At 44.2% G+C, this 21,122-nt stretch overlaps 1 protein-coding gene across 3 annotated transcripts in view; it reads right to left on the reverse strand.

Annotated features, from left to right (window-relative positions):
- The window catches only part of STN1 (STN1 subunit of CST complex), a 36,792-nt gene extending 25,535 nt beyond the window's left edge, over window positions 1–11,257 (reverse strand). For 2 of the 3 annotated variants that reach the window (XM_068961652.1, XM_068961650.1), the window contains exons 1-3: window positions 11,146–11,257; window positions 10,487–10,679; window positions 3,645–3,740 (exon numbers count right to left, since the gene is read on the reverse strand). In XM_068961652.1, coding sequence (XP_068817753.1) covers window positions 3,645–3,740; window positions 10,487–10,619 — 229 coding nt within the window. In that variant the 5' untranslated portion in view covers window positions 10,620–10,679; window positions 11,146–11,257. Of the gene's footprint in view, window positions 1–3,644; window positions 3,741–10,486; window positions 10,680–10,982; window positions 11,037–11,145 lie in introns of those variants that run through there. The other variant, XM_068961651.1, reaches the window with a different exon arrangement.
- Window positions 11,258–21,122: the final 9,865 nt, after the last annotated feature.

The raw sequence follows: 21,122 nt of genomic DNA on the forward strand, positions 1-21,122 counted from the left end.
TGAGAAGACTTCTTAAACTAAATTCTAGATGGATTTTATCTTATTAAATATAATACAGGCAAACTTCAGAAGATGAGAAGAAAATATGGGTGAATACTTTCAACCCTGGACTTAGAGTTGGTGGGGGGAAGACTTCTTTAAGCAGACCTGAAAATCAGAATTCATTAAAAAAAAAAAAATCTGATATATTTGAACAACTAAAAACTAATACTGTATAGCAATTTTACAAATGATGGGGTTAATATCTTAATATATAAAGAAATCACAGAAACTAATAAGGAAAAGATCAAGACTATAAGAGAAAAGGTAGCAAAGAAAAAAAATATGCCATTCATGAAAGGTATAAAAGGTATTAAAAAAGACATATATCAGTATGCTAAATTACTAGTTACCAGAAAAAAAAGAAGAAAATTTAAATGATTTCTCAACTACTAGAATGACAAACATTAAAAATACTGATACCCTCACATGCTGTTAGTGTAATGTAAATTCACACCAAATTTCTAAAGATATTAAGTTTGGAAATGTGTATCAAATTTGGACCCAACTGAGTGCCTTTCAGTTTTACAGTCACTGCTGTTAAAAGTTATCTCACTGTAAAATAGAAATGATATATATAGACAAATATGTAATCTAATTTGTATAAAATATTAGTCTGTTTTGATAGAAATGATCTTAAGACACTAAAATATTTATAAAAGTTTCTTTTGGAGAATATAGAAGGAACCCCAAAGTCAATGTATACACTGACTGTAAGCTTAATTTCAGGAATATTAAAACGAGAAAGAAATATGCATAATAGCAATGAGGAAAGAAGGAATATCTATGTCTCTTCATATTGCGCTCAGTCATGTCGGACTCTGTGGCCCCATGGATTGTAGCCTGCCAGGCTCCTCTGTCCATGGAGTTTTCCAGGCAAGAATACTGGAATGGGCTGCCACTTCCTACTCCAGGGGGTATTCCTGACCCAGGGATCAAACCCGTGTCTCTCACGTCTCCTTCATTGGCAGGTGGATTCTTCACCATTAGCGCCACCTGGGAAGCCCCGCTTCTTCATATTAGGAACATGTTAAACATATAGGAAGGATGTTCACCCAAACACTGACACTGTTTTTGTCTGATTTATAGATTTTCACAGGAATTTTATGAAAATTTATTAAAATTTTCTCTGGCTTTAAATTTTATCTTATAATGAGTATCATTTTAAGAAGCAAAAAAAAAAAAAAATCAATAAAATATATGTCACTTCTAGGCAACACTACTTTTCTGGCCAGTTTAAAACTCTTGATTTACTATGTTAAGTAAAAAAATATCAGCACTCGAGCATTTGTCCTAGAAAACGTGAGGTCATTCTGGTCTTAACTATAGTCTCCCTGGATTCTAAGTCTGAGCTTGAGTTGCTGCCAGGTGCTGTGTGTGCTCAGGATCCCCCCACCAAACTCTCTGACTTCCTGGTTTGTAACCTCTCCTGGCAGACCCCATCCCGACGCCCTGAGGTCTCGCTGCGGGAACGCCCTAGAAGGGGAGGGTCCCTACAGTGTTGGGCAGTCCTTCCACACTGGGTGGCATGACCTGGGCTGCTGACCTTTTGTTTCAGCCATGGGATGAAAATCGGGCTAAGCAGGAAGCAAATTGAGCATACAGGAGTGGGGTGAGTCAGGAGGAACAAACAGGACCTGGGACAGCAGGAGTGGCCGCCTGGCAGGTAGCCCAAGAGCCAAGCTGGGCCTAAGAATGTCAGGGAGTGTGTAGCTCTCTCTTGAGCAGGCCTCACAAGAATTAAAGTCGCAGAAATGTTTCTACTTTCAACCTTCAAATGCTTTTCATGTCCCCACAAACCACAAATGTGTCACACTCTCACGATATCCAGTCTAAGAGAAATGGTTATTGGGGAAGAAGCAGCCATATCACCTTCATCTTTTCATAATGAGAAAAGGGGTTAGATGAAGCCCTTTTAGGTCAGAGGCACTATATCTGGCCTTGTTCTAGAGCCAGGACTAATGTTCTCAAATAGCCACATTTTGACCTAAAAATCAGAAAATTAAAAACCAGATGCAGGGACTTCGCTGGTGGCCCAGTGGTTTGAACTCCATGCTCCCAAGCAGAGGGCCTGGGTAGTTTAATCTCTGGTCACGAAACTAGATTCCACATGCCATAACTAAAAAAAGGATTCTGCATGCTGCAAATAAGACCTAAGTCAAATAAACAGAAGTTAAAAAAAAAAAAGATGCAGCTGATCTTTTGCGGGGAGGGACGTAGGAGAGAGAAAAACCACATTTGAGTTATACAGAGACTACACAGCACACTGGAGTCAGTAAAGAGATTGGATCATCAGTGGAACCTTGAACAAATAACTGAGCTTTAGTTTTCTCGTCTATAAAATGGCAATAATATTTGCCCTTTCTACTTCAAAAGATCAGGACGAGAACAACATGAAATTATGCATGTAGAAGTGCTCTATAAACTGAAAGATACTAATATTTCATCACTGGTACTTGGAGAGGAAGTACTATAATGTCTTAGAGATAAGGTACGAGCCAGCAGTTGAGAATGCTACAGGAGCTTGGTGAATGTTTATTGAACTGTCTGGAGGAAAAGAGAACCAGTATCTTTGGTAAAATAAGGCAGAGAAGAGATCCAGGATGGGGATATATGACAAAATGGTCTATTTTAGAGTTAAAAAAAATATATGCAGGCTGGGAAAAAGCAGAGAGTGAGAGAAATCTCCCCTCTCACATGTCATAAGCACAAGACAATCATCCCCAGGAAAATGAATGTATGTTGAAGGAACTGTATCTGTAAATTATCAGCCACACACAGACAGTCAAGGGGATGTTCTTGGTCACCTAGTTCAACTACCTTCTGTTTTCCCCTCAAGTAGAACAAAAATGCCAATCCAAGTCAGTACAACAAAAAGTGACAAAGTCAATTACAGCAAAGGTTTGGAATTCAAAGTTAAGCTTCCCACAAAACATTTAGCTTGGCCTCTTACTATGAGAATTTTAGACAATATATTAAAATGATTACATTAAATTCAATGAAAAAAAAAATTAAGACCCGTGACACTAAAATCATATTCTAACAATTTGCTGGTGTTCAAACTATATAGAAACCCTTTATTTAGTTTCTGTCATCATAAGGGAAGGGAAATTTTCTGATAACCCAAAGGTGTAAAGAATACTTACACCTTTGCGTACCAAAATGTTTTTTTTAAAAACTGTTTTGGATATAAATCTTATAAATTATTTTCATCTCTCCCCATCTTCTTTAAGTCTACTTTAATGTTAGTCTGGCCTTCTTAAAGGTTATCAATATAAACGTATACTACCATCCTCTGCTATTTATAGCTATGCCCTAGGCATCAGGTGTCTGTCCCTGATCAGCCAGTGACCCTGGACTGCATTTTAATTCTTCTGTCTCCCAGCTCCCCAACAACTGTCACCCGACAGTATTCGTCAGTATCATTCCTACCTGTTGCTTCATTTGACACTTAGTCCAGGTTGGTGGCTGCAAATGGTTAGAGGCCAAGTACACAGAGTTTGTGAGAGACTGCTGCTCTGAAAGGCTGGGGTTTCTTTAGATTCAATGTCCAGCTAAGTGTGGTCCTTCCACATAAACTCAATGTCAGACACAACTGTTCTTACCTCCATAACTGTAGAATGCATCTTTTTCTCTCACTCCAATTACGGTTCCTAAGATATCCACCTGTTTTATTGGATGCCCATTGTAAAAAAATACACCTGAAATTAAAGGGAAGAAGAAGACAAAGTCCATATAATGTATGATGACGTTTTCTGCTTCAGTAAATGTTAACTGTGTCAGAAACTCAGTGGCATGCTGCTTGCTAAAATTTCAGACATAAGAATCGGCTATTGACCAATGCCAAGCCCTAAGAAATGCAGGTGTCTTTTCCTCAAGGGTTATAAATGAAAGTCTGGTTTTTAAGAAGCTCGTGCGAGTACAGAAAAGAGAAAACCAATACTCCCCAACTACATCTGGTTAATCTCTCCACCGGTGACAATGAAATGCGCCTCCCTGTAGAACTCTCATAAGGCCATAAAGACAGCCATCGTATTATGAGACCTGACACAGTACTTATGTTTTGAGGGACTGGAAAAGGAAAGAGAGAGCAAACCACCAGAAAGGCTTCTTTGGCTTTTATAGGAAACCAGTCATCATTTCTACGAATTAGCAGTAGCTTTTTTTTTTTTTTTTTTTTAAGAAAAAGAGAAGATAATTAGGTTACAAAACATGACCCTTTGGGGTCAGCAGCAGATTACAACTCAAAAACTTCTCTTTTAAAAATTCTACTTCCAAAGCTTAGGCAACAGATAGATGCCAGCAGGCAGGTTCCCCCCAGAGAAGAAACCTGAGAGGGAGAACCCTACCCCCCAACAACCAGAGGCCTTTTCTGGACTCAGTGACAGAGACGGAACAGAGAGGGGGACTCCTGGCACTGGTGAGTCCCCCATTCCCACCTGAGGCCCCAGTGCTGGCCCACCTCCTGGGGAACCCCCAACATCCTTACCTGAACTGCCTATTTGAGCTTAAGCTACCTGCACTGGGTTCCTATCACCTGCAGCTAAAGAGTCTGCATTAAAATCTTCCCTAGCCTCTTTTTTTTTTTTCCTCCCTATGAAGACTGAATTCTTTACTTTCAGAAAGAGGCTATAAACTTAACCGGTGACTTCCTTTTCAAATACATACATGAACTGTAAACAAAGACTCAGTTATCACTTCAGCATTTGGCCACCCTCATGCTCTCTGGTTCTTGCCAAGCCTGCTCAGAGCTTATCTTCTCCGCATCCCCTGGGGGGAGGGGGCCCTGCACTGAACTCTGAAGCCCTTCAGAAACCCCCAGAATGACTTCACTGATGGTTCTTGTTTCCCACGTGGATACAGGGGCTGGGAACCTGTCACCCATGGTTGAGTCCCTGGGTGGGAGATGGACAAGGAGACTCTGAGCCTCAGTCAGCCTGAGATTTTAGGAGAGGGAGACATGGTTTGAAGGTGTCAAATGTAGCCGAAAGAAAGGCCATTTCCCTCGCAGGGGCAGACTTCTGAAGATGACTTAGCAGACTGGAGAGCATGTGCAGAGGGCAACCTTGGGGGCCAAGAGCTGAAGTGGCAGGGCCACATGGGCTAAGGAGCCTGGGTCCCTGTGTCACTCCTGGAACAGAGTCGCTTCCCTCTAGGAACACCTGGATTGAACAGGGTTGAACTGACTCCAGGGAAAATCCAGGAAATCTCCAGAGTAGGGCAGTTCCTGAATGACTTCTGAGTTCTCACCATTGAAATCCACTGATGAGCTGTGGGGAGACAGTCAGTCCCCCGGCCCTGCCTGCCTGCACTGACCAGACACAAAGGAGAGAGTGCGCCTTCAGAGGTGGCCAGGTCCCACAGGACCTTTGCTGGCAGGCTCAGGCTTCCTGTGGCAGAAGGGAAGTTTAAATGAGGGGGTGGGGCATGGCATCCTCTGCGCCACCACCGTGCCAGGACACGCTCACACGCAGACAGGGGGCATGACAGCGGACCTTGCTTTCATCCAGCTTTGCTGTAGGGCCGGATGGGGGTGATGGTGACCAGAGTGCCAGACTGGTCTCTGGCTGTGGTCAGCCCTTTCTGCCTCCCCAAATGCCCCGGACTCTCTATTTGAGTACTGAGCAGAGCTAACTTAGGGAGAACTCTCTAAAGCCTGACTGGCCTCTCCCTCCCCCAACCTAACTGAAGGTCGGTCCTGGTTGTCAGGCTTTAGAAACGGTGAGCTCCTGGTGCCATCAGAGACGCCAACAGCCCACCAGGCTCTGTGGGGTTGGCTGTGGCTCCCAGGACACCAGCAGTTAAGGGCAGAGCCATGGAGCCTTGTGGATCCCTGGAGGGCCTGCTGCCTGCCCCTGAAATGTCTTTCCAGCTGGCCTTGAAGCCACATAAGTTTGAAACAAGCCCCAGGACTCTTTGGGTCTTCCTGGGATACCCTGGTATGTATTGCTATGGTGGTTTTTATAACGAAGAGTGGATATATTTTAAGAAGGGGAGAAGCGCCAGCCAAAAGGTGTTCCACCTGGGCTGAAGTACATGGAAAAGGCAAGAACATGGAGAATACAGGATTGATGACACAAAGCCAACCAAGTTCTCAAGTCACCTGGGGTGGATGCCAGTCCTCTGACATTACCAACTCTGGATGGGGCAACAATTTTAAAAATCTGAACAGGTCTCCATTTGAGGACAGGGTAGGCTTTCTTGAAAACAGAAAAGAGAGCCCCCTAAACTTTCATATCATAGACTGCCAATGCTTGTCTTCAAGGCCAAAGTCACTCAAAGATGCAAAATAACAAGGAAAAACATAAAAGCAAGATAGAACAGTGAAGGACACATATAGCAGAAAATAACAGATGGTTTGAGTAAAATCACTCGGAGAAAACTGTTTGAAGAGGAAATACACTGCTTGGAAGTAGAGAAGGAAGTTCCCCCAGCGCATAGACACTCAGATGATACACTTCAGAAGCACAACCTCCACAAGAAGGAGGAGGACATTGAAAAAGCGACGGAGAGAGCCACTTTCTTCTCTCAACACCAAGTCTCCTCTGTGAGAAAAGGAATGTGGATGGCAGCTCGACGGACCGAGAGAAAGCCTGAGGAGCAAAGAAAAAATCACAACAGACACTAGCTGACAATGAGTTTAACCTGCAGCCTTTGTGAAGTGGGCCTTTCACTCCTGCTGCCTTTGCTCCACATGCGGCTCCCAGAGCCCCAACCACCTCAGGGGATCCATTACCTGGATCGTCAGGTCCCCAGGAAGGAGGACGATCATGCTGGGAGGGCTCAGGGACCCAGGATCACAGGCAGCTTTGATTCAGCTTTCACAGCAATGACCTGAACAGCCACACCCACTGCGAGACATCGGCTTTTATTCTCTTTTTTAAAAGCAACTTTTTGTTGGTCTTGTTGTTGTTCAGTCACTCACTAGTGTCTGGCTCTTTGAGACCCCCGTGGACTGCTGCATGCCAGGCTTCACCAACTTCCAGAGTTAACTCACATCCATTGAGTTGATCTAACTGCTGTTATTTAATTGATGCTACAAATACTCTTCCCCTGTGGCTCAGCCGGTAAAGCGTCTGCCTACAGTGCGGGAGACCTGGGTTCAATCCCTGGGTCGGGAAGATCTCCTGGAGAAGGAAATGGCAACCCACTGCAGTACTCTTGCCTGGAAAATCCTATGGACAGAGGAGCCTGGTAGGCTACAGTCCATGGTGTCACAAAGAGTCGGACACGACTGAGTGACTTCACTTCACAAATACTCTTACTGAAGTCTGATAGCATTAAAATGTCTAAAGATAATATTTTTTAAAAAATACATTATTCATTTAATATAATTCTTATAAATACATTATATCCATGTCATTGGGTCTTCAATTAGATAATATAAGCATCGTATTTTATTCAAATGAAAGATTATTATTTTATCCCATCAGTAAAGCTTGATATAGATAAAGAAATTCAGAATAATAAAGGCCATTTCTGTATGTTATGATCTGTAACAAACCAAACCAAAACCCCAAACCTAAACAACATCACCACCATAGTCAAACTTCACGACATCCTATCAGTTTAACCCTAAATTCATAGGTTAATTTAGGGGAGCTGACAATTGGCAACCATTTTGCAAGACAATTCTGATGCTGACTAGCCAGAGTAAGGTTGAACTTCACAGGTTAAGGACAGAGTCTCTCCCGTAAGAGACTCTCACTTCAGGCACCAGCCCCAGGTTCGAGGCGCCTCAGGCCATGCACACTTCTGACCAACTGGCTACAAACACCCTCCACGGCAAACAGAGGTCTGATACTTTAACAGAATGACACACGGGACTCGGGAAGGTGCTCTACTTAGGACTACAGTTTTATAATGAAGGGGACAAACCGGGACCAGCCAAAGGAAGAGATACATTGGACAAGGTCTGGGAAAGTCTAAGCATAAAGCTGCCGGGTCCTCAGGACACATCGCCTTCACACATTGATATATGATTACCAAACAGGAAAGCTCACCCAAGCCTCACTGTCCAGAGTTTTAATGAGGATTTCATTACACAAGCCAGACTGACTCAATCACTGCCCACTTGACAACTCAATCGCCAGTCCCCCTCCCCTCCCACAGGGTTGGATTGATGTCACCTGGCTCAAAACCAACCCTCTTAATCACCTGGTTGGGTTTTCAGGCCTGAAAGGCCCCCACCCTGAAACTACCCAGGGGCCCAGCATGAGGTACCTTATTAGCATAAACTCAGCCGGTTCAAGGAGTCCACCATGAATAACAAAAACACTATCATTCCAGAAATCCAAAGATCTTCCAGGAGCCTCCCACAAAGGCCACCCAAATTCTTCATTATACATTTGTTTCTTTTTTTTTTAAGTCATTTTTTGGTTAACTTTTGTTATTTTAAGATATTCTTTGCTGTTTAAGCATTTCTAAATTTTATGCGGTCAAAATAAAAGTTTTTTTCTTTATGACAACCCAACCAAACACAAAAACAGCAAAACAATACAAAACTAAAACCTAGATTAGTAGTTACCTCCCACCCTTCAGGATGCTATAGTCTAAGGAAGATCACTCTGTGAAATTAGTTAATGACTTCTTCAACCATGAAGTTTTGAAACCAAGCAGGGCCCTGCAGGGGCCCTCCTGGGTACAAAAGCATTTCTGTGCCTTTTTTTTTTTAAAAGGTTTCAGCCTCCTAGACCTTCCCCGAGTTCCAAAGGGCAGATTCAAGCAGTCACTAATTAGGGGAGTGGGGGGTGCAGAAGCAAAGCCCAAGCAGTCAAGAAACAATAGTGCCGCAAACAGAACAGACTCCCAGTTCCCCCTCCAGGGGTATACCTAACAACCTCATTCACGTCTTTGAGTTCTTCTGCAGGCACTAAGAACCCCCACCCAGGATGATGGTAACTACAAGCAGAAACCCCAGAAGACTGGTCAGAACCAGGAGACTGATGATTGCGATTCCGGTAATAGCAGCCTGTTACCTGACCACCAACCAATCAGAAGAAAGTCATACACCCCGTAGCCCTCATTCCAAATGTTGCTTTTAAAAACTCTTCCCTGAAAACCATGAAGGGAGTTTGGGTTTTCTGAGCCTGAGATGCCTGTTCTCCTTGCTTGGCCCTTATAATAAACCTTTCTCTGCTCCAAACCCCAACATTTCGGTTTCTTTGGTCTTGCTGGGCAAGCGGCACACAAACCTGGGTTTGGCAACAGTTTCGTTTTAAAAATGACATCTGAAACGTTACCCCCAGTGACATAACAAAGATCACTGGGAGCAGTTTTCCACGATGTGTTAATACATTATAAAGTCCTTCACCCACAGGAAGAGTTTGGCCCCTGTCGTGTTCCTGATACTTCCTTGAGCACCTACAGAAGATCTTTAAGCAAGACTGGCATTTGGTGCGAATTAATTTCTTCCCAAGGAGATGAGTTATGAAGAATACCAGACTGGTCTGAGAAACAGACAACAGAGAGGAAGGATGGCTGCCTTCCAAGGAAAAAACCAGATCATTTCCAACAATACTTAGAAAATAAAGGTGTGGTGAAAAAATCTGTACAAAAGCCTTTGGTATAAGGTCATCCAAATATATTGGTACTGAGCATGGGAAACACACAAAAACGTGGCCTCATTAAAATTGTACATACTTGAGATTCTTAACCACTTCTGACTCATAGCTTGCTATTCATTCAAAATAGCAAAGACAGTTTAATCAAACTTCTCATATAGCATAATAAACATGTGAAGATTCTTCCATAGTTATGTGAATTACTTATTATCCTAAACTATTTGCTGTACTTGGAGGTATGAAGATCCTATCTTTAGTGACCACCACTCTGATTTTTAAAATGATTTCTAACTTTATAATGCTTTGTTGCTCCAAATACTATGATTCTAGAGCCCATTAGAGGCCAGGCACTGTTTAAGAGCTAGGATTACATAGATGAACAAGGCAGATGATGTCTTTCCTCTTGGGGAGTTTATATTATTTTGATTCTGATCTATTCAAAACAAAACCAAACTCCACAAGAAAATCAGGCACAGTTAATCCTCTCTTTACAAAGAAGACTCTTAAGCTTTACAGGTGAGTCACATACCCATACCCAGGCCAGGTAAGTGGTTAGACAAAGAAGCAAGGCCTAAGTTTTCTACCACAAACAGGCCCAGAGAAAAACAACTGACCATTTTTAAATATGAAAGACCTCAAACCCAAGTAAAAACATTCTTTAGTACAAAGTTACTCCCCCAAACATCTATTTAAAAAAAGATTTAGATTGTTTTGAACTTGCACAGAAATGAACTTGTCTGAGGATGCAGGTTAGGTCAGTTTCAAAGCTGCAACTGGAAAGGTTCTTCTAAGCCCCTAAGCCCCAGATTTCTGCAGCCTTGGGGGAAGGGAGGGTGGGGTGCAGATGCAGCCCAGAGCAGCCACCTGCGTGACCAGCCACATACCTGGTACCTGGCCAGACTCCTTCAAGTCCAGGATATCCCTGATGTAGAGTTTTGCAAAGGCTAGAAACACAGGATCCAAACCCCACAATAGGGAAGGAGTTTCGTCTTCACACTGGCTGGATTTAGACTCCATCTGGAGACTGGGCTGTGGCTTCCAGCCAGCCCTGAAAAACTCAGCATCTAGACCCGAGATCTAGAAGGGAGACAAAAACCAGGACGCAAAGCTGGTAACTTGGGTATTGAAACCGTCACGGCCCCTAATCTGTTCCCCAGGCGGGCATCCCGAACTCTGGGAGGGGTACACCCAGGGGCCCGGGCCTGTCAAACTGAGCGCCAAGGGCTTTAGGAAGGAGGTGTTCCTCCAGTGAGGGCCCCTGAGTGCCTCAAGGCTTTTTCTTCTGCCCCACGGCAGTGTTTCTCCTTCTCCAAGGTACCCATTTCTAAATGGCTAAACACCAACTTTTCACTTGGGGGACATAAGGCCATAAATGCGTACCCCGAAACCGCTTTAATACGTGGGTTCCAGAGAGGAATGGGTACCCTCGTGGCCAGACATGAGAGGGGGCAGAGTGGGTGGGGCCGTTTGTAGCTCGGCCCCTGCACCTTCCGGTGTTGGGGATGAGCCTGAGAAAGGGAGGAAAAGGAAACGAAAAACAGACCCGGTCGCGGCCCCTCCCGCCGCACCCGCGCCGTCGGCCCACAGGTCCTCGGAGCGCGCATGCCCGGCCCTTTCGGCACTCAGAGGCCGCGGGCGCTCAAAGCCTGGAGGTGGCGCCGCCAACCCCGCCCAGAGCAGAAGCGCTAGGTCGAAGTCACCTCCGGTGCTCCCAGCTAAGGAGTTCGGGGGTTGGGCCCGACACCCTCCCGCGCGCGGGACCTACCACTGTGTCCCCGCCCAGGCCCTTCCTTCTGGCCGCCCAAGGCTCCGCCCCTTCCTAACGAGGCCGCGCCCACTCTGCCCGCGGCCACGCCCCGTTTTGCATCCCAATACGGCCTAGCCAGGTGCTCCTTGCCAGGTGGTGGCTGGCCTTGGCAAGGGCTATGCGGGGTGCATTGCTTCTAGCAGCGACTTTCTTGAGTCTCCGCGGAAGTGCAGAACCCAAATCTCCCAGGCCTGGAAGCTGGCCCTAAAACTCCTGCTGCCCAATCCCCGCCTTCTTAAGTCCCCCTTTCATCCCAACTTAGTGGTGGGACCCTGACCCACGACCTCCAAGAGGTTTGGACTGAATCAGACTTTTTTATTTCCTTCCCTGATATGTTAAATGAACAAATAAAGCAATGCCAAAAGCAGGGTTATATTGTGGTATTTTAAATATTTATTTACACTTGATAAATTATTTACTAACACACCCACTCTTTGATACTATACAGTCTCACTTTAGATAATGTTGGTACCTAAACTCGAGCTGTTGACTGAATGTGAGGCCTTGGCTCTGCCGGAGGCTAGCCTTCTTTGCAAGATCATGACAAATTTTGTCTCCTTTTCTCTTATTCTGTGTGTACTCCAAAAACTGGCATTTTGGTAAATTATGGCCACCTTGATGGTGTCTGAAGCTCCAGCACTTTGGCCACCTCATGCGAAGAGCTGACTCATTGGAAAAGACTCTGATGCTGGGAGGGATTGGGGGCAGGAGGAGAAGGGGATGACCGAGGATGAGATGGCTGGATGGCATCACGGACTCGATGGACATGAGTCTGAGTGAACTCCAGGAGATGGTGATGGACAGGGAGGCCTGGCGTGCTGCGATTCATGGGGTCGCAAAGAGTCGGACACTACTGAACAACTGAACTGAACTGAACTGATGGTGTCTGTCCCCTGTAATCCCAATTAAAAGTGAGAAAAAATAGCCATGTTACTCTCATAAATAAATAAGCCACATCATGACATTACTTGAGATGGCAGGAGTTCTTCCTAACTTACAAGGACTCTGTAAAATGGCAGAAGGGGTACAGGTCATGCTGGAAGGCCATTCCTACGGGAAATAAGTGGTGGCCAAAGAGATAACTGCCAAACTATTTAGCAGAAAAGGAGCTTCAAGCAGCTGGAATGGAAAATGTGTGTCATTGAAACAATGGCATTTAATTACATCCCTGGCCACTGAAGAAGCTAAAAAACAGAATCCTTGGTAAAGAAGAGCATTGTCCAGCCTCCCCTGTGATGAACAGTTGAGTCTATCAAGATTAAGGTTTAATTAAGGGAAGATACTTTGCTAATAGGGGGAGGTTCTCTTTAAGAAAGGACACCCAATATGACACCGGGTAGGATGAGTGCTTCCAGCTGACTTGTAAGGTGGGGAAAGACAGGTTGGGTGACATTTCTGACTGCACACATCTGTCCCAGGGTGGAACTCGAGAAGAAAATCACTACTGAGTGTAGGCAGAGCCCAAGAAGAGTTTAGGAATGACTCTTATGACTCTTAAGGGTAGAGTGCTAGAAATGAAGGCTGTTCAGACTCCAAGCTTATTAATGACCTTGGGGACAGCCACATCCAGTTGGTAGGTGTGGCCCCACACCCAGGAACAGACTGCCCCTGAAGTCATCATTTGCCATGAAAGGACTCCTTGGAGTTTAAGGATGTTCCTTTTGATCCAAGCTCAAAATGTAGAGTTGGGTGTAGAATAGAATGTTCTAGACTGTTGAAGCATCTGGAAGAGTATGCAAGGATCCTCTTCTCTGTTATCACCATCAGGAGATATTCCATGTTCCCAAGTCATACTTACACGTGCAGAGGGCCTGGAGGGCTCTTCAGCTGGGATTCCACAGCACTGCAAAGCAGACATTTTAAACCCAACCGTCGACACAATGCTAGGAACCCTTCTTATGACTTCTCATTGTGAAATAATTTGGTTTTGCAAGCATTTCTGACAGACCAGACAATCCTTTCCAGAAATTGAGATTTTAATAAATTCTTCTAGAAAATGAGGGGACTGAACTGCTTATCTTCTACCTCAAAGCACAAACCATGTCACCTTAACTGTTTTCTACACCTAACAGGCAGAATAGAGTGTTCTTTTGCACATTGACTTAGATTTGAGGTTTACGTTAGTAGAGTAGCAGTTAGAAGTTTATAAGAAAGACAGCTTATCGATGCTATTATGTTACTGTTAGAACCCTGGGGGTGGGGTGGCAATTTTGGCCACTCAGCCTACTTTAAATACTCTGTGTGTGCTATGGGGAAGCACTAGAAATTTTTATTTCACTGGAGCAAAAACAGTAATATATTAAATAAAACAAGAGGCTAAATTGTGTGGCCTAATAACTACTATGTGGGTTATAGGAGGTAAACTGGAAGGGAAGAAAAGGGGGCTTATCAAATAAGACAATGTATGTAACCACTGGAACAAAGTAAGCACTCAAAGTGTGTCCGGCTGCGATAGTGAATGATGATAACATCTTATAAGCATGTCTAAGCTGTTATCATCATTCACTATGGAGGGGGGATTTAAGCTGGATTTTGAGACTATGGAGGAACGATTCATTCATTCATGAAACGTATTTGTCAAGCACTGTACTGGACACTGGTGGGTAAAAAGGAGATAAGACAGATTGAGTACAGCCTTCAGGGAGCTTCCATTCTGTTGGAGGGAAAGGGGAAAGACAGTAAACAAATAAATGAGTAACATAAGTACAGATTGGCCTTAGTGCTTTGAAGGAAATTAGAAGTATGTTATGATCACTTATAATGGGGTGTGGGATCTGCTTTATATAGATCTGCTTTGACTGGATGAGAGGAGACCTGGGGACAGAGTCAGTCATGAAAAGTGCTAAGAGCATTCCAGGCAGTGTCAAAGTAAGGGTGAATATCTGGAGGCGGGAAAAGACTTCCCCCCTGGAGGAACAGAAGAGAGGATGGAGAGAACAGTTGCATACATAATTGGCACACGAGAAGAAGGCAGATCCCAGAGGACCTCACAGGCCATAAGAGGTTGGAATTTTTTTCTCAGTCTCCCTGTATGTAAAAAGAGGGATAATACAGTGATGGGCTGGGAGCAGGGCAAAGACAGCAGGATGGTACATCTGTGGGCAAGCCAACAAGGCAGACTGACCCAGGAGGTCAGCTAGCAGAAACAGGCTGAAATAAGATTGTAGAAGGGCTTGAATTAGGTTCTATTTTTCTTCCCTGTAAGCAATAGAGTGTTGTTATCTATCAGAGGAATGATTTAAATTTTTTTTTTTAATTGCAAAGGTTCCTGCTGAATCTAACATACTATGGTAAGGAACCCAAAAATATGTAAGAAGACTTCTCTACCCAATTTCCTGAATCTATTCAAAAAATTGTGCCTAGGGATATTTACCAAATGATAATAAAAGACTAGAGTGAAAAAACACTACTGGCTATCTTGCTGGGGGCCTCACCTGTACCACTTGGCCTGCCTCCTCAGCAGTCTTGCTCAGTCCACCGCGATATCACCGTCTCTCTCTCTCTGACTTCCCCTGGGCACATCCACAGGCTCACCTCTCTCTTTTAAGCTTAAGAAAACAGCCTCTCTGAAAACCCCAGCCCTTGAACTACTGTTTTCGCACTCTCTTGCTCTCTGTTCAAAGTTTCTTGGAAGAGTCATACATATTCCCTATCCACACTTCCTCATCTCCAATTTGATATATCATTGTTTGGCTCACCCTAACTTAACCTTCAGCTAACTCTACTCCAGCACACCACTCCACTGAAACGCCTCTCCTAAAGTTAACAATTATATTCAATTTCTGGAATACAATGGTACTTTCCTTTCCTTATCATTCATCTTTTTTCCTGATTTCCTAGCTTTGGATGACGAGCTGATTATATTCTCTTCCTCTGTGCCTTGGTTTCCTGGCATCCTTTGGGTTCCTTTTCTACCTTTCTGTTGCTTCCTTTGCAGTGTCCTCTTCCTCTGTTAATCTCTTCTGTGTTGATGTTCCCCAGAGTTCAATCTCCTTTTCTAAAAAACGTATCTATTTTTGATTGTGCTGGGTCTTCATTACTGTGCATGGGCTTTTTCTAGCTTAGGTGAGGGGGGTGGCTACTCTTCATTGTGGTGTGCAGGCTTCCCATTGTGGTTCAGTTCAGTTCAGTTCAGTCTCTCAGTCGTGTCTGACTCTTTGTGACCCCAGGGACCACAGCACGCCAGGCCTCTCTGTCCATCACCAACTCCCGGAGTTTACCCACACTCATGTCCATTGAGTCGGTGATGCCATCCAACCATCTCATCCTCTGTCGTCCCCTTCTCCTGCCTTCAATCTTTCCCAGCATTAGGGTCTTTTCAAATGAGTCAGCTCTTTGCATCAGGTGGCCAAAGTATTGGAGTTTCAACATCAGTCCTTCTAATGAACACTCGGGACTGATCCTTTAGGATTGACTGGTTGGATCTCCTTGCAGTCCAAGGAAATATCAAGAGTCTTCTCCAACATCACAGTTCAAAAGCACCAATTCTTCGTTGCTCAGTTTTCTTTATAGTCCAACTCCCACATCCATACATGACTACTGGAAAAACCATAACCTTGATTAGATGGACCTTTGTTGGCAAAGTAATGTCTCTGCTTTTGAATATGCTATCCAGGTTGGTCATAACTTTTCTTCCAAGGAGCAAGCGTCTTTTAATTTCATGGCTGCAGTCACCATCTGCAGTGATTTTGGAGCCCAAAGAAATAAATTAAGCCGCTGTTTCCACTGTTTCCCCATCTATTTCCCATTGTGGTGGCTTCTCTTTATTTGTGGAGCACAGACTCTATGATGTGTGGGCTTCAGCAGTTGCAGCGCATGGGCTCTGGAGTGTCACAGGGGCTTTATTTGCCCCTCAGCATGTGGAATCTTCATGTACCAGAGATTGAACCCATGTCCCCTGCATTGGCAGGCATTCTTATCCACTGCACCACCAGGGAAGTTCAAGTCCAATTTCCTGACCACTTCCTTCTCATCCCATGTCCTCTTACTGAGTAGCTTAATCCAAACCCATGGCTTCAACAGAACCATTGTCCTAGAGACTCTCCCCTCTTTACATCCAGCCAAGAACTCTCCTCAGCTCCACATCTGAAGTTCCAGCTGGACTCTCCTGGGCACCGCAGACTAAACCTCTTGCCCCACAGTTCTGCCTCTCTCTCTTTTCTGTCATGTGAATATTATCATCACATGCCGACCATCTAAATCATGAAACTGGAATGCTTTATGAGTATCTCCATCTCTTTACCCTTAATGCAATTAATCGCAAAGACCTGTCAACTCTGCTTCCTAGATACGTCCTCTTAATTTAGTTCCTCCTCCTTGCTCCTGTTACCACAGCCTTAGTCCAGGCTGTCATCATTTATTGCCTGGATCACTGCCTCCTCCCAACTAGTCCTTCTGCCTCTAGCTGGGCTTCCCTCCAATTTGTCACCTGTGCTCCTGCCAGCATGATCCTTATAAAATGCAATTTAGACAATGTTTCTCCCTTGTCTAAAATCTTTCAATGACTGTATGTAGTCTGCAAAATAAAGTTCAAATTTCCTTGTATTTCACACCTGCTGCTTCTGCTGCTAAGTCACTTCAGTCGTGTCCGACTCTGTGCGACCCCATGGACGGCAGCCCACCAGGCTCCCCCGTCCCTGGGATTCTCCAGGCAAGAACACTGGAGTAGGTTGCCATTTCCTTCTCCAATGCATCAAAGTGAAAAGTGAAAGTGAAGTCGCTCAGTCATGTCTGACCCTCAGTGACCCCATGGACTGCAGCCTTTCAGGCTCCTCCGTCCATGGGATTTTCCAGGCCAGAGTACTGGAGTGGGATGCCATTGCCTTCTCCGATTTCATACCTAGTTCATATCTAGTTCCTCACAGCCTGGGTACAATCCAACTCTATGGGCTGGGACCCCACCAATCCCTCATAGCTGTCCTACTTTCTAGGCCGGCATCTTCAATGCTGTTTCTCAAGACATTAATAAAAATCTAGACAAATGAGATTGAGAACAAAAGAAAATAGATTTCAACTCAGTAACAGGTACAGAGAATGTCCAAGAAATTGACAGTGTAGGTCAAGTTTGAGCCCCAGACTCTATTATTAATAACATCTCAAGGAATTCAATTTGGGAAATGCTACTAAAGGCATCTGGACCAACTGAGAGTTCCTGGAATAGGGAACTCTCTTTTGTTTCTCCCCTGTCTGCCTGATGCCGTTCACCTATCAATTAACTTTTTGAAATGAACCCTTATGTGCTAAAGAGTTCTATATACTAGACATACAAATGGCAAAACAGTTCTGAGTAAGCTAAGCAAGCTGAGAAGGCACTGGCAACCCACGCCAGTACTCTTGCCTGGAAACTCCCATGGATGGAGGAGCCTGGTGGGCTCAGTCACACGACTGAGTGACTTCACTTTCACTTTTCACTTTGATGCATTGGAGAAGGAAATGGCAACCTACTCCAGTGTTCTTGCCTGGAGAATCCCAGGGACGGGGGAGCCTGGTGCGCTGCCGTCCATGGGGTCACACAGAGTCGGACACGACTGAAGTGACTTAGCAGCAAGCTGAGCAAGTAAACCCATGAATGCAATATATCATAATAAATGCTATGTAACTTCAGAGAGTAAGGTGGGGGACCAGAGTTGGTGGGATTAGGAAGCAGTAACCTTGCTTTCAGGAGAAGGCAATGGCACCCCACTCCAGTACTCTTGCCCTGGAAAATCCCATGGATGGAGGAGCCTGGTGGACTGCAGTCCATGGGGTCGCTAAGAGTCGGACACGACTGAGCGACTTCACTTTCACTTTTCACTTTCATGCACTGGAGAAGGAAATGGCAACCCACTCTGGTGTTCTTGCCTGGAGAATCCCAGGGACGGGGGAGCCTGGTGGGCTGCCGTCTATGGGGCTGCACAGAGTCGGACATGACTGAAGTGACTTAGCACAACCTTGCTTCCCCCTTTTCGCTTGGGTTATCTCTGACATAGTTGTCAGTTTTCACTTCATGTATTCTGAGTTCTAGTTAAGTGCACATAGATTTATAATTGTTAAATTTTCCTTACTACTCTTTTATCATTATGAAATGTCCCTCTTAGTCTCGAGTAATATTTCTTAAAGTCTATTTTGTCTAACAGTAATATAATCACTTCAGTTCTCAAATGGTTACTGTTAATGGAATATCTTTCTCCATCCTTTCACTTCCCATCTATTTGTGTCTTTGCATAGGTGTGTCTTCTGTAGACAGCATAGTTGGATTTTGCCTTTTTATCCAGTCTGACAATCTCTTCATTTTGATTCGAGTGTTTAGTCATTTCATAGGTAATGTAATTATTGATATGGTCAGATTTATATTCATCATTTATCTGTTTTCTATAGCTCAACTCACTTCTTCATTCTTCTGCTCTGTCTTGACTGGCTTCTTTTATGTTAAATATTTTCATTGTAACATTTAAATTATTCTGTTAATTTTCAAAAATAATTTAGTTTTTTAGGGATCTTAATATACATCTTAATTTATCACAATCTACTTCAGATTAATACTAATTAAATTCTAGAAATATGTAGAAACTTTGCCTCAGTATACCTATATTCCTTTCTCTGCTTTTGTGCTATTATTGTCATATAGGGTACACCTATATAAGTTATAAAACCAACAACACAATGTTATAATTATTGCTTTAAATAATTGTATGTCTTTTAAAGAAGTTAAGGCATGAGAAATAGATAACTGCAGTCTTTTATATTAGCCCATATAATTATCATCTCTGGTCATCCTCGTTTCTTGCTGGAGGTATGGGCACTTCAAACTGAATGAGCCCCTTCAGTGGTGGCAGAGGTACTTTGGTACTGACAGCCTGCCCTGTCTGGACAGAACATCTGGATTGACCAACCTGGATCTAAGAATGGGGAAGGAAACGGGAGGGGCCACGATGCAACAGACTTCCATTTTCTTACCTGAGGTCAAAGCACGAGCACTTTTCAGATAGCTGTGTGCCTTTGATCTATTCTCAGAGTGCTGAAATGGTTGCTTTGGTCCATTCTTTTCTTTTTATTGAGGAGAAGGCAATGGCACCCCACTCCATTACTCTTGCCTGGAAAATCCCATGGGCGGAGAAGCCTGGTAGGCTGCAGTCCATGGGGTCACTAAGAGTCAGACAGGACTGAGCGACTTCACTTTCACTTCTTTTTTTAGGCCACACCTTGCAGAATGTGGGATCTTAGTTCCCCAACCAGGAATCAAACTCACGCCTCCTGAATTGGGAGCACAGAATCTTGAACACTGGACAGCAGGGAAGTCCTGTTTTGGTCACTTTCATCTAGTTTTTTGATTACATTTTAGAGAGATCATTGCTGATATTCTCAGTCAGCTTTTGGTTACTAGCAGATCAATCAGGCAGGATAAGGAAGCCAAGAAATAGGGGTAAAGGACTGAACCTTAGAACACGGTCAGAAATTAGCTAGTTGGAACAAGCAGTTACTCACATTCCGTCCTACTTTGTGGAGTTTGAGAAGATTCCTAAGTCAGCAGAAGGCACTGTGCACACCAGTGCAAACCATTGGAGAACTTTCTGGAATGAGAAGAACTGGAATTGACATTAAGAGGCGGCTGAGGGTGAGACACTGTCTAGGTTCTTGCATTTAAAACAAGTAGCTCCTCTTTCCTGCATATGTGGTCTAATTTCACCAAAGGGGATCCAAACCTTAGGAGGATGGCCTCTGGAAAGCTGAAGACAGCATGAGGTAATGAGCTTGGGTTCATCCTAGAGGGCAGAGAATGACTTCTCATAAGTAAAACTTGTGTCCCAAGAGCCTGGCTTGAATGCATAAGAAATAATTTTGAATTTTGTATTTTAAAAGTCTGTATTTCAAAGAAAGAAGGACAGTGGTTGTCAGGGACTGGGGGGAGGAGCAAAGAGGGAATTATTAGTCCATGAGTACAGAGTTTCAGACATGACTGAGAGAGCACACACGTAGTTTCAGTTTTGCAAGATGAAAAGAGTTCTGGGGATGGATACTGGTGATGGTTGCCCAACAACATGAATGTACTTAGTATCACTGAACCATACACTTGAAAATGATTAAGAGGGTAAATTTTATGTGTTTGTTACCACAATTTTGAAAACTGGGGAAAAAAGCATATATCTCAGGACAATGCTGGGCATGGCTGTGGTTTGAGGTATGTAAACTTATGTAACAGTCACCTGTGTACTACTTTCAGTTCAGTTCAGTTCAGTCGCTCAGTCATGTCCGACTCTGCAACCCCATGAATTGCAGCACACAAGGCCTCCCTGTCCATCACCAACTCCCGGAGTTCACTCAGTCTCATGTCCATCGAGTCAGTGATGCCATCCGGCCATCTCATCCTCTGTCATCCCTTTCTCCTCCTGCCCCCAATCCCTCCCAGCATCAGAGTCTTTTCCAATGAGTCAACTCTTCGCATGAGGTGGCCAAAGTACTGGAGTTTCAGCTTCAGCATCATTCCCTCCAAAGAAATCCCAGGGCTGATCTCCTTCAGAATGGACTGGTTGGATTTCCTTGCAGTCCAAGGGACTCTCAAGAGTCTTCTCCAACACCACAGTTCATGCCTGGTCAATTAAGCCACAAATCTACAGGATCTCCTAGCAAGGTTGGAGGTTCCTGGGCTTACCAGGTAGTTTATGAGCTAGATGGGTGATTATGAATTGAACTCATAATGAGGTGAGTAAAAGCGATCCAATCTTGACTCTTGACCT

Source organism: Capricornis sumatraensis, chromosome 23 (assembly GCF_032405125.1).
Source record: "Capricornis sumatraensis isolate serow.1 chromosome 23, serow.2, whole genome shotgun sequence".
NCBI lineage: Eukaryota > Metazoa > Chordata > Mammalia > Artiodactyla > Bovidae > Capricornis > Capricornis sumatraensis.